Source organism: Odocoileus virginianus, chromosome 33 (genome assembly GCF_023699985.2).
Source record: "Odocoileus virginianus isolate 20LAN1187 ecotype Illinois chromosome 33, Ovbor_1.2, whole genome shotgun sequence".
NCBI classification, from domain to species: domain Eukaryota; kingdom Metazoa; phylum Chordata; class Mammalia; order Artiodactyla; family Cervidae; genus Odocoileus; species Odocoileus virginianus.
The window spans coordinates 18,305,507-18,319,571 of record NC_069706.1 but is presented as its reverse complement, the minus strand read 5'-3'; the positions used below and the strand labels follow the sequence as shown (position 1 = coordinate 18,319,571).

Below are 14,065 nucleotides of genomic sequence, written 5' to 3'. Positions count from 1 at the left end.
GCCTTTCAAGGTTATTCTTTTCCATTTCACATTGCCCATCCACCTCAAATGCTTGCTTTGTGAACTACCGAGGTCGACAAAAATCCTAGGAATCAACAGACCAGAGTAATCTGCATCCTGCCTCCAGCCTAGGTATCACATCCAGTTGTTTAGCAATGTTTATTGATTATCTGCTGTGTGATGGATCAGCACTTGGTACAAGGGATGTCAGTGAATAAAAGACAGAGAAAATTCCCTGTCCTAAAGGACCTTATGTTGTAGTAGGGCAGAACCTAGCTTCTCTGCTAGGGAAGTGGGCAGAGGAGAATTCCCAGGAGCTAGAACTCTTTAATTTGCCTCCTTTGTGCCTTCATATGTTAAGTTGTTGATTTTGTTTAGTTACTAAGTCATGTCCAACTCTTTGCAACTCCATGGTCAGTGGCCTACCAGGCTCCTCTGTCCATGGGGTTTCCCAGGCAAGAATACTGGAGTAGGTTGCCATTCTCTTCTCCAGGGGATCTTCCCAGCCCAGGGATTGAACTCAGGTCTCCTGTCTTGCAGGCAGATTCTTTACTGTCTGAGCCACGAAGGAAGCCCTCATATATAAGAGCCAAGTAATTTTGTTTGGTTCATACACTTTAAACCAATTTTGCAATAATCACCGATATAGAATTTACCCTTTAAATGGAACAGGAGTTATTCACAGAAAGGTAGATGAACCTATGGAGTCTATAAGCTGGAATACTTTAATGAAAATATAATGCAACCATTTGGGGGGAAAAATAGCTAACAACCCATGCTGGCCTCACTGTTTTATGTTACTTACTATTACTACATAAAAGGATTATGTTTGCTCCTTCCCTTTTTTAATTCAGCAATTTGATTGAAGTTTTATGTGAGGTTTTAAAATCTACATGTTCTCCAAATTCATATCCCTTTATCTCATCACAGAATTCATGTAAACTCCAATGGAATTGTCCTGGTGAGCGCTTCCAGTCCTGCTGGGCAAACATCCCCTTCCCATATTTCTGAGCAAATTGTTACCTCTCCAGTAGGGTAACATGGAAAAATTCCAATTAGAAACGATCAAATGCCATGAAGCAAGACTAAATCCTATAATGCTGAATTCCAGTAACATTTTTGCTGGCCTATCTTTTCTCATTTTCCCTAAGAGTACTTTTCTATTTCCTATTCTGTCTTCCAAGTACCAAAGCTGGTGTCCAGCTCAAAATTCTTTGTACCACCCCCATGCCACCTCTCATTTGCTATAATACGTCATCAAGCTTTCTATATTATTTTTAACCTCTGACAGTGATATACAAAGCACTGCTGTAAATCATCCTTTTTGTTAACAGTAGAATTCTTCCAGTGGCTTATATTTCTCCTATATCCTAGCAGTGTCTCATCACGTAGATTCTGATGTCTACCTGGAGAGGGGATCCTGGCCTCTACAATAATGAAATCCTAATAGAGAAGGACTCAGACACTACTACTTTTTATGAATGCCTTCTAAAACTACTGCTTTGGTGTACATTATTCCATGTACAGTTGCAATTTATTCCAGAACAATGCAATGTGATATTTGTAAACATAATAATCCTGTAGTAAAACATATTCAGTGACTGACAACTTTCAGTCCATTGATTGAAGAAGAATGTGCCAGTTGTTCATCAGATTTAAGCATTTGTATCCTCCATGGTTCCTTCTGAAGTAACACAAACAGCTGTGAATCAGGAAGCATGCTGAAGCTATTTCTATGTTATACATATAATCAGTGGTAAATTCCATTTAATGCACGTCTGGCTATAAAAATCCAGTGAAGCTTAACTATTCAAGTAGGGTTTCATCTTGAATTTGAGATTACCATTGAAATATGAGCAGCAGTGTTAGTGTTGACAGTTTATATTGTAAAACCTACATGTATTCAGATGTATAGAAATGGTTATAGACAACAGTAAATAAGATATGTATATAGTAAGCATACAAAAATTCACCTTTTACAATTGAATTTTCCCAACAAAGAACCTAGATCTCTTTTTCCTTTTTTAAATGTCAGGAGGCACTTATGCTTAGGAAAAAATCATCTAACCATCTAAAAATCATCTCATCATCTAAAAATCATCTAATCTTTTCTGTATTCTTATTTTCCCCTCCCTGCCTCTCCTGTCTTAAGGAAAATCTTATTCTGCTAGGACTGCTGTAACAAAATACCACAGACTGGGTGGCTTAAAGAACAGAACTTTATTTTCTTATAGCTCTGGAGGCTGGAAGTCCAAGATAAAAGCGATAAAAGGTTTGGTTTCTCCTGAGGCTTCCTTCTGTGGCTTTCAGCTAACTGCCTTCTTGCTTTATCTTCACATGGCCTATTCTTTCTCTTCACATGGTGATGCAAGCACATCACCAGTGTGTCTACCTCTTCACAGGATGACTGGAGTCAGAATCCCTAGACTCAAGATCAGAAATTAAGCATATAAATTTTGGAAGGACAAAATTTAATCCATAGAGGTACTGTACATTCTATTTCATCTCTCTCTCTACCTGGCATTCTGTCTCTGTTCCCAAGAAGGAATGTTACAGACCCATTTCTATTACTTGTAAACATGTAAACATCTACTGATTGGGGTTAGACACATTCAAGTTGGGCATCAAGCCACAGGCCAATGGAGGAATTTTAGTTTCCATCAACAGATAAAGTCATGGAGCTAAGGATCAGAAATTAGACAGCAGCTAGTGTGATAGGAGTGGAGAAGGAAATGGCCACCCACTCCAGTATTCTTGCCTAGAGAATCCTGTGGACAGAGGAGCCTGATGGGCTGCTGTCCATGGGGTCGCAGTCGGACATGACTGAAGCGACTGATGCCTGCTTTGGAGAAGGAAATGGCAACCCACTCTGGTACTCTTGCCTGGAGAATCCCAGGGAAGGAGGAGCCTGGTGGGCTGCCATCTATCGGGTCGCACAGGGTTGGACACAACTGAAGCGACAGCAGCAGCAGCAGCAGTGTGATAGGAGACTATAATTTTAAGTTCAGAATTAGGAAATAAAGTCTTTTCTGTTCTCTGTCATCCATTTAATCCTTTCTATATTCAAAAATATCAAAAAGATAATTGAAGAGGTCATTTCCTTATTCCCATTTCTTACCTCCTTGAGTTTCTCACTAGTGGTTTATATGAATTTAGGTACAGAGTATTTCTCAGAGTAGAATTTGGGCTTCTTTCTTAGGTGGACACCTCCAAAACCTTAGAAACCCGGTAGTCTGGTATTGGGTGCAGAGTAGGTATTGCCTGGAATATCTCCAGTGGGCCACAGCATCACCCCCACCTCTATAGACTCAGCCTGTTGACCCAACACTCCATCAGAGATTGGTGTCAACCAACTGCCCAGGCTGTTGTAGCACCTGCTTCCTTCTGTTTATGGCATTAAGAACTTTCTTCCTGGGACCCAGCTGCATTTGTATGCTCTGAAGGTCCTCATCAGAGCAAAGTAGCAGAGCTTCCAGATCAATCTGTTCTCTCATGAAAATAGGAAGAAATTCTTCCAAGTAGTGGGACTGCAAGAACACTTCCAGGGGAGTAGCATCAACCACATCTTCCTCCCAGTCCACTTCATCCTCATCCCAAGGCAGATCATCTTCATGGTTGTTTTCCTCTCCCTCTTCATCAGCCTCAGCTTCTCCTTGTCTCTGAAGCAATTCACTGGGCATTGTAAACCCCAGCTCCCTCCTGCTGTCTGAGATGTCTTCAGGGCTGAATATTCTATTCCTTCCAAAAACAACATTTCCTAGACCTGGACGGTTGAGAATGGATTCGTGTTGCATACAGCTGTCCCCCTCTGCAGATAACTGGAGCTTCTCTATGAAGTCCCCTGAGAATTCGTCTTCCTCATCCTCTCTGAACACTTCCATCACATTCTTCTGCCCACTTCTGCTCCCATCCCCTAACTGCTCTGCTGTATCTTTGTTCTTCTTGAACTTAAGCTTGAGGGTATCTTTAATACTCTTAGACAGTGACCCAAATGTGTTAGAAGCAGAAGCATTTGAAAGGGGTGACCTAGAGAAAGTTCCCTTGGAAGAAGAAAGAGTCCCAGATTCCTCCTTGCTGTATGTGCGGGCCATCTTATTTTGGTGCTTCTCCTGGAGCCTCTCACACTCTTTGATCTGCTTCTTGACATTCTTCTGAGCCTGCTCCTTCTGCCTGGTGACTTTCTTGGGGTTCATGATGTTCTGGGAGGTGGCAGCCTTATCCAGAAGAGCGACACATTCATTCTGCTCTCTGCTAGCAGCAGCATCCAGTGGAGACTGTAAGTCATTGTCCAGAGCAAAGATGTTGGCACCAAAGTTGATCAGGAACGAGACGCAGTGGGCATGACCATTGGAGGCTGCATAATGTAAAGGAGTATTTCCCCAGATGTCACATCTATTAGGATCCCCTCTAGAAGAGAAAATATAAAAAATACATACTAATTTTTTTCTCTGAAGATGAGGTCTAAGAAATAAAAGATTAAAACAAAGAACAAAATGCAAGTTAATCTCGCCTTGACATTGTTACAAGACAACTTTGAAAGTCCAGATATGTCACATTTAGGCATCACATGACCAGAAACAATCCATATCTACCCTGTATCTTGTTTTTAGAAGCAACAAAGCTTTCTAAGAAGCTCCAAAAATGAGTAACTTTCATGTCTCATTGGCCAGAATCAGATCACATCCTAGAAGAAAGGAAATAGAGCTACTTTCTTTATCTGAGATTAATTCGATTTTCCCCTAGATAGGATTACCCCATGCCATGCTGGTAAATGTTAACAACCATCTCATTAAGGGAAAAGAATCAAACACTGATTTATGTAGCATGTGCCAATTTCTGTTGTGTAAATATACCACCACAACACATTTTACGCACTAATATGACATTACTGGACACAGAATTTGGAAGAGGCATAGTAGCAGTTGATTATAAATTATCCCACCACATAGATATTTAATAGATGTGCACAATCTTAAGAGAAAAGATAATATAGTAAAATGTGGTAAAATAATTAGAAGGAATAAGTTTTGAGTATTTCGATATAATTTATTAAATTTAAGTTTATATAATTTTATTTTTAGTAATGAATTGTTTATCTGATTCAGACTTCCTAAAACTTAGCAATCATCTCTCCTGAGTTTGTTAGATAGAACTGGTTCTGAAACCACATCCTGTACCTTTAAAAGATCAAGGTTCATAAGGTAGAAACAAGATAGAAACAGAAACGATAACATCAAGAACACTAAACCTGTTTCACAAAGTGTCAGGGAAACCACAGATGTGGAAACAGCTTGCTGACAGTCCCTCCAACTGAGCATGAGCATCACACAGACGCCCTGAGGGGCTCGAATGATTGATAGTGCACTTTGGATATCACAAGCTGAAAATCCATTACATATTACGTACTGGACCCTCTCACCTCTAAAACTGCACATGTAACCCATGAAGAGGCATGAAGGACTGTCCCACCTTCACTCTTGAAACTTACATTGAAACTTACACTTACTTCCCATCATTTGTTTCTAAGCAGCCTCCCCCTGTTTTTCCTTACTTCCACAGTAAATACCCCATTCAAAAGCCAATCAAGGAGATGAATCTAAAGCAGCGCCTCTTGTCTCCTTGCTTCCACTCTTCAATAAAGCCTTTTCTCTCTGCAAAGACCATTGCCTTGGTCTTTCCATTGCACGGTGGGCAATAAGCCTGCTTGCTCAGTTACAATTCCAGCTCAGTTACAGTCTTAGCTAATCTGAGTCATAGGTAAGGAAATAAATAATAACAAAACTGGTTTCCCAACAGCAAGAAAGAAAAGAGGAATGGATGTTGGGCAGGAAGCAGTGTCTAATACAACTAATATTTGTACAAAGGGTCTATTGATTCCTCACTTTACTTTCCCGTAATAACGAGTGGTTTGGGCTTCCATAATGGCTCAGATGTAAAAGAATCTGCCTATAATGCAGGAGACCCTGGTTTGATCCTTGGGTTGGGAAGATCCCCTGGAGAAGGGAATGGCTACCCACTCCAGTATTCTTGCCTGGAGAATTCCATGGACAGAGGAGCCTGGTGGGCTACAGTCCATGGGGTTGCAGAGTTGGACATGACTGAGCAAATAGCACTACAATAGTTTAAGGTAGAATTGGGGGCAGTATTAGATAGCTTTAAGGGTACATGGTAGGTAAAGAAGATTTGTGGAATGAATATCTACTAGAATCCTGCCCCAGACTAAATCCCCACCCCTTGCCCTTCTCCTGTGTGGCCTTAAGTTACAAACAAGCATAAATGAAAAGTAATAACTTACTGTTAATTATGGCTCTGACCCTAAGCCACTGTTGAGAACTCTGATAATACAGGTACTAAAGGGCACCTTCCCTTGCCCTAATCCAGACTCCAAAATCAGGATCTCTGCACCCTTTGGCCAGGCTAGCCCCATGGGATGGCAGGAGAGAGAGTCTGAGAAGGTGTCTTAACATTCCTGGTAAGCAGCAGGTGAAACAGGAGAAAAGGTCCATGCCCTTGCAACTGGCATGTTAATGCACTGTGATCTTTCTGTTCCTTGCTATTTAAAGTCTGGTCCATAGACCAGCAGCAGTAATAACACCTTTAAGTTTGTTGGAAATGCAGAATCTTGGACCTCATCCCAGACTTCCTGAATCAGAATCTGAAGTTTAACAAGAGCCCCAGGTTAAGTTCACTGCAGGTTAAGACCTGCACTAGTTAAGCTGACCCAACCAGTGTCCTATAATTTAGTGAATCAAATTTGTATTATAATTCCTCCTCTTCATGCTTTTTTGTTATAAAGCACTTACATATTCACTGCCCCCACCACCACTACCACAAATCACAATCTTTCTCTTGAAAAAGAAAGAGAAGAACAACTCTCAGAGGGGTAAATAAGACCAAGCACTCAATTGATTTGCTCACCAGTTCAACGAGTACACTTTGGCTCAGGCCTGCCTCCATGTCTCATGGTCTCCAACACAATGTGGTCTTACCTTAACTCACCTCAGCTTTACCTTTTACCTGCAATGAGGCCTCAAGTTCAACTTTTCTAGGACTCATTGTCCTTGTCTATAAATTGAGGATAATATTACCTACTCATAGAACTATAATGTGAACAAAGTCAACATACATAGAGCATTAGAAAAGTGCTTGGTACATAGTGAATACTCAGTAAATTTTACCTGTTATCATTTCCCTTGACTCTAAACTCAAAATACCTAATTTCATATATTTTTTTCTTGTACCCATCTGGTAAATTCCTGCAACACTACAATAACCTGTCTGGCCTTTCAACACTTATAATCTTAATTCATCAAATAAACCCTGCCCCATTTAGATAATATGTCTCAGAGGGCAATATGTCTTTTGTCCTTTGTATGGTATCTTCTATATCTCCTAGCAGATGTCTCGAACACAACCTAAAGAAGCCAAGATGTGATGTAACTAACTTAATGGGGCCACATTTTTTTTTTTTCAACAAAGTCATAGTTAAGTTTAAGCTCCATCTAAAAGAACAGGCATTGTTCAGCTGTGGCTAATTGCTCTCCTGAATAAAAGCAGACACGATATTGCCAGAGCTTCTATTTTCCAAACAAAACCAGAAATCCAGAATCTCAGGTGAAGCTTTTTGATTTTTAAGTGTTGGCTTAAATTTAAGAGAAAATTACACTGAGGTCCAAATTAAACATGTTTGTGGGCTAGATCCAGCCATAAGGTGACAGTTGGCAACTTCCTTCTGAAGAGAGAGAACAGTGAGTGTAAGCAGATGCACATATAGGTGAGATTACTTATTTGGGATACCAGGAATATACTCAGTGTGGCCAGAGATAGAGGAAGGGAAATAAGTTCAAAGAGGAAGGAAAGAAAATGAAACTGAATCTAAGGAAAGCAAGTATTAAATAACATGGTTCTGTTGCACAACCGTTTTCAAAAGAGGTCTAGTCAGTCTGCCTGATTTAGTTGTCTTGGGTCAAAGGAGACCTCTTTCAACCTTAAAACAGTTGTGCATCTTAGGGAAGCACAGTAGCCTCAAAGATGGCGTTTCACTTTTTATTTATTTTAACTAAACACCACGTTCAAAAGACTTCAAAGAGAGGTTGTAAAACATCTAAGACATTACTGTAAATATAAACATATGGATTAAATTTGCCTGACATTAGATTGGGTAAGTTAAAAAACAAATTATTGAGAGGAGTGAGTTTGGGTGAGGATGTTACAAGTATTAAGAGGTTGGATTAAATCCACATGCTTCAGGTCATAAAACAGTGGAATTTTCCCCACCCAAGGGAACTTAAATGATCCTTCAAAAATAGGAAGAACATGAAGAAAACCTGAGGTGACCCTTAAAGATCGTTCCTCTCCTAAGAAACACAAAATTCCAAATTTAAAGATGAAACTGTCAGTAAGCTGATTCATGAATTGCCCTGGAACATTTAAGCTATTTCCACTTGTAGAAATTCTATTTACAGACAACCTTCCAAATTGATGTACTACTTAAATGAAAATTTTTTCTATTGACAATTTGGGGGTTCTTCTTAATTCTGTCTTTCAATCTCTGGTGTCTTTCACCTTTTTTGATAGAACCATTACACATTCCTGTCCAGATATTCAAAAACTCATTCCCCTCATTTGTTGATCTGAATCCAATATTGATGCCATATTGTTTCTGTGGTCTAAATTTGTAAAATTTTTATTTGATTTTTTTCTATCCTTTTTTTTCCCAAAAGAGAAACTCAATGAAAAGATTTTAAGTAATCATACTTTGCCCTTGCTTTTAGGTAGATTAGTACATTTTGGAAATAATTTATATTATTGTTGCAAAATAGGCAATTTTCTTATATTAAATTACTCTGAGCATCTGTTCCATTTCAGTTTCTCCATTTGAAGCTGATCTGATTTTTTCTGGAGTTGTTCTCAGAAGAAAAATCACTTTTTCAAAAAATGTTTTTCTATGTAAGAAGGAATATTTAGACTCATTAGTAATCAAATAAATGCAATTGAAAGTAATACACCACCATCTATTTGCCTATCAGATAGGCAACAAATAAAAGAATAATAATACTCAGTTTTGGCAGGAGTGTGAGGAAATGAAGAGTGCTGGAGGAAGCATAGAGTGGTTCAAATTTCCTAGCATAGTATGTGCCAAAAGACTGTAAAACATAGTGCTCCTTTGAATCAACAATTCTGCTTTAAGGAATTTATCCTGAGGAAATATCAGACACTTGTGCAAAGTTGAGTGATCAAGGATGCTCATTCCATCTTATACAAAAACTGGGTTCAAATTAAATGTCATGAGCAAATAACTGATTAAATAAATTTATAATGAAACTATAAAGCAGGATACTATATAGCCACTGAAAATAATGTCATGAATCTCTCCTTTTAACTGCAGATTGTCAATATTGTATTATTAAATAATTAGAAGAATAATCCAGAAGAGTTTGTATACTGTGATTGCCTTTTTAAGGGCTGAACATAGGTACATTTAAGTGTATGTTCTTAAAGGGAAACATCTGAAGGAATATATACCCAAACGTTAATGACTGTGAGAATTCATGTGATTTTTGCTTTATTAAGTATATTTTCCAATATGACATGAAATGTTACAAGAAGTTTGTATTCCTTTGAGAATCAGAAAGGAAAAAAATTATTTTCATTTTAGAAAATAGAACAAAAATACTTAAAAAAAACCCTTGCCTGTTTTAAAAGCAAAATTAAATTCTGTATAACTGAGGCCATCTTCCCAATGTAAGACAGGTAATTATTGCTTTCCATCTTTAAAAGTAAAATAGGAAGAAAAACAGTTTTTAACAAAGCCAGAGTTTGGATATTATTGTTTGTCACATGATCCATAGTTCAATCAGGTAGTGACAGAAAGACACTAAAATCATCAGACTGCAGTAGACCTCAATAAGTGATTTACATCTAAATTCAATTTTTGATTGGTTTTACTTTTTAGCCCCCTTAAATGTAATGGGCATTTTGTTCTCACACAAGTACTTAAAGATTGGCTATGATCAAAACCTGCCTGCAATGCAGAAGACCCAGTTTTAATCCCTCAGTTGGGAAGATTCCCCTGGAGAAGGAAATGGCAACTCACTCCAGTATTCTTGCCTGGAGAATTCTATGGACACAGGAGCCTGGTCGGTTACAGCCTATGGGGTCGCAAAAAGTCAGACACAACTGAGTGAATAGCACACACACGCAATGATCAAAATAGGTGGTGACCTGTGAAAATGCTTATAAGACATTTTCATAAGTTTATACCAGGCCAACTTAACAGATCTTAAATGCTCCTGGAGAGAAGGAAAAAAATCTGGGATGTATTAGAACTGATCCAGAAGACAAGAGTTGAGAAGGAAGGACTAATCAGGGTTAGAATGTTGATGTTCATAATCAGTTTTTAATAAATATCAAACAATTACATTGAGAGAAATTACCATGCCAAATAAATACATAAAGAGTGGATTATATGACAAAATGCTTAGGGACAAATGACTAGCCACTTGGAGAAGACATAGTTAGATCACAATCTCAAATCTTAAATCAAAGAAATAAAATATGAGTTATTTAAAATAAAAAAACTAAAGTACTAAAGAAAATATCTGTCAATATTTAGGCATGACCTCAAAGTTGGAAATACACAGTAAAATTGATAGATTTAAGTACATAAATATATATATTTAAATTTATATTTTCACCAATATTAAATATCTGATGTCAAAAATATGAATTATGATTTGTGAAAATATTTGGAAATACAATGACAAAAGGCTGATATTCTAACTTTAAAAAATCAATGAGAAATGTTGAAGACTCCAATATATAAGTAGGACAAGGTTATAAATACTTAGCTGACAAAAGTGGAAATACAATGACTTCAAAATATAAAAAAATTTTCAGCCCTGCCAGTAACCAAAGAACATTAAAGGCACATTGATATATCATTTCAAACCTACAATATTGACAGAAACAGGTGCTCACTTTCTGAAGAGCAATTTGTCAATAGACACCAAAAAAGTCTTCAAATGGTATACGTGCCAACTGATCCAGAAATTTCACTTTGAAGAATTTGTTCTCAAGAAAACATGAGTAAAGATTTATGTACAAGGATAATTATCACAGCACTATTTAAACCATGGGAAACAAGTTATTTGTTCAAAAGAGAGATTGACTAAAAAATATATTTATATACTTATAAATATTATAAATATACTTATATATATTTATATATATTAACTAGAATACTAAGAAGTTCCTGAAAATTAAACTGTAAAAATATATGCTGACATGGAAAAAATGTTTATGACATATTGAGTCATAAAAAAAAAACTGCATACCACACAGAAAGTGTTTACTTAGTATACTATTTCATGTATATGTACAAATAGGCATGTATAATTATTTATATATAATATATATGTTTTAATATATGTGTGCATATATTTGTAGGTGCTATATATATTTTATACACACAATATATATATGACATAACAGGGTATTTTATTCTTTATAATCTGTGTGCATATATATAGTTTAATTTGGGGAGCTTAGTTTATGTTAATTTTGTCATAAGTAAAGACCAGTAGAACAATTTGTATAAGAAAAAGTTTCAGGCTTACAAAGAGAGAGAGCATAGGAGAACATCTAGGCCCCCTCATTTAAATTGGACCTTAAAATGGGAAAGGGTTTTCAGCCCTGGTTGTGAAATGGTAACTGACCTGTTGCACTTCCTCCAGAGGTTATATACTTTGAGTAGGTGAAGAAAGTTTGGGAGAAGAGGAAAGATGATACAGTGTTACAATATGAAAGAGCTTGGCTGAAAGGGTCGGGGTAGAGGGTGATGTCTGGAAAACCTGGAATATGGAGGTTAAAAGGAATGGAGTACATCAAGTCCACTTACTTCCTTATTTAGTCTTCAACTCAGGAATTCTCTCCACCTTTGGTTCTTCTAACTCCTTAAAGTACCACTCACTTCAATAAAGGATGCCAACATCCAACATCCTGTCAAAGCTCAAACTTGATCCTCCTCTTCCTTCTACCCACTCAACGTTCAGTCAGTTATAATCAATTCCACATCCAAATTGCCATCCATCCACGTCTCTCTGATCCCACTGCCACTTTCCTAATCCAGTCCGCCCCTCATCTCAACCATTAAAACAGTCCCCGAACATTTTCTTTAACTGCTATACAACCACCTGAGGAAAATTCTGTAAACAAAAAGTTACCAGGGGGCTCCCCTGCACAAACCCACCATAGTGCCTTTCCACGACCTTGGGGAAAAGTTCAATTCCTTAAGCGTCTTTATAAGACTCTTGTGTCTGGTCTCCTTGCTTACAGTTCGGCCTCTCCCCACTCAAGCCATATCTAGCCATACTTGACCTCTTCAGTGCCTAGAATACAGTACTCTTCCTCAGGAGAAACACTCTTCCTTCCACCTTCATCTGGCCAACTCCTTATTGTTCAAACTCCATTTTAGATGCTCAAGAAAGCCTTCCCTCACTACCTAGATTGGGATACCTGTCTTATTTATTTAGTGTTCTCTCTTTATCCCTTTATAACACATTCATGACATTTCCTCTCTCAAATCTGATCACCATTTGAAGATGGAAAGAATCATATTTCTCCTGTTGATCTAGCAAAATGCTGACACAGAGCAGATACAGGTATTAATAAATACATATGTTATATATTAATATGTATAAATTCACTTGTCTCCTTTACTCACATTTTCTTTTTTTCTTTCTTTAGTCTACTTGGAGTTATAGTTGTCAATGGTGACTAGCCCCTCCAGCAACAAGTAGAAGATAGGAGCTAGCTAATTTCTGCTTTAGAATTTGAAGGGAGAGTATATGTACATGTATGTATTTGACAACCAGAGTGGTAATTAAGATAGGTTGAAGTTCCCTTTTATAGCTTATAAAGCCAGAAATTTCATCTAAGAACCATGACCTTGCACTTGGATTGACTCTTTTTTTTAAGGCTATGGGATTTTAATGGCACAGATGAAAAAAAAAAAAAACCACATCATTTGTTCCAAGTATACTTGACATCTTAAAACCAGGTAGATCACTGATCTTTTTTAAAGAGTCTAGCATTTACATGTCATGGAAAGGAGTTTTAAAGCTACAGAATTCAAATATCTTACCCTGAAGGGAAATAATGGTGACTTAGAGTTCAGGATTTCTGTGTGTTTGGCTCATAAGGGATCGGCCACCCCATGGTGCCAATTCTCAGGGTGGAAAGAGAATATAGCTGGGAAATTTTCTCATTTCCTCTAAACAGACAGTTTTTACACAGACTAGAATGAGAGCAAAGTATTTTCACTAATTCCCTGCCTTTGCTCCTCTCTGCAAAATCCTCCCATAAACAGTTTCCAGTCAAAACCATTGGGTTGAACTTACCCTCTGCTGCAGATTATTTCTAGGGCTTCCAAGTTCCCATGATAGGCTGCTAGGAGTGTGGGAGTCATGCCATCTTCATCAGAAAGATTCAGATCTCTCTTGGTAGCCTCCTTCAGAAGTTCCAGGTAGCTATCACTAGCAGCTTGGTGATAGCGAGTGGACATTTTTCTGCTCTCCAAAGCTTTGCCAAGTATCACTCTCCAGGCGGAACAGGATGTCAGTGAAGCTGCCTTCCTACAAAGCTGGTTAATCAGTGACAAGGAACAGTGTCAGCCCAGGGCAAAGCTCACTCCAGCCTCCCTCCATGGAAAGCAGCCAGAAAAATTCACAGCTCTGAACTTAGACCTTTTCTCTCTGGAATGGCCATGACATTGAAAATTGAAGACTGCTGTGTTCATCTTGAATGTCTTAAAAGAGACACATATTTCTTGTCTCTTAACAAGTTTTGAATATAATATTGGTCATCTAGGCACAGAATGAAGAAAATAATTTCAAAACAACTCAGAACTAGGCTAGCTCACTGGAGTGGTCCATTTTTTCTAAAGTGCTATATTGGGGTATAATTTACATATTATGAAATTCATCCATTTAAAGTGCAAAATTCAATGATTGTTACCAAATTTTGAGTTGTGTAACTGTCATCGTGAAACCAAGCAGGCCCCTGT

The 14,065-nt window shown here is 37.8% G+C and overlaps 1 protein-coding gene across 1 annotated transcript; it reads right to left on the bottom strand.

The window, feature by feature from the left end:
* Positions 1-2,201: 2,201 nt before the first annotated feature.
* Positions 2,202-13,653, bottom strand: ANKS4B (ankyrin repeat and sterile alpha motif domain containing 4B). Its single transcript, XM_020895484.2, has 2 exons — positions 13,401-13,653; positions 2,202-4,407 (listed from the first exon to the last, which is right to left on the bottom strand). Exons 1-2 carry the CDS (start codon positions 13,562-13,564, stop codon positions 3,333-3,335), a joined length of 1,239 nt encoding a protein of 412 aa, XP_020751143.1. The 5' UTR covers positions 13,565-13,653; the 3' UTR covers positions 2,202-3,332.
* Positions 13,654-14,065: the final 412 nt, after the last annotated feature.

Coding starts and splice junctions, on each gene's coding strand:
- ANKS4B (XM_020895484.2), bottom strand. CDS start 13,564: ATGTCCACTCGCTATCACCAAGCTGCTAGTGATAGCTACCTGGAACTT. Junction 4,408..13,400: donor GAAATAATCTGCAGCAGAGG/GTAAGTTCAACC, acceptor TTTCTCTTCTAG/AGGGGATCCTAATAGATGTG.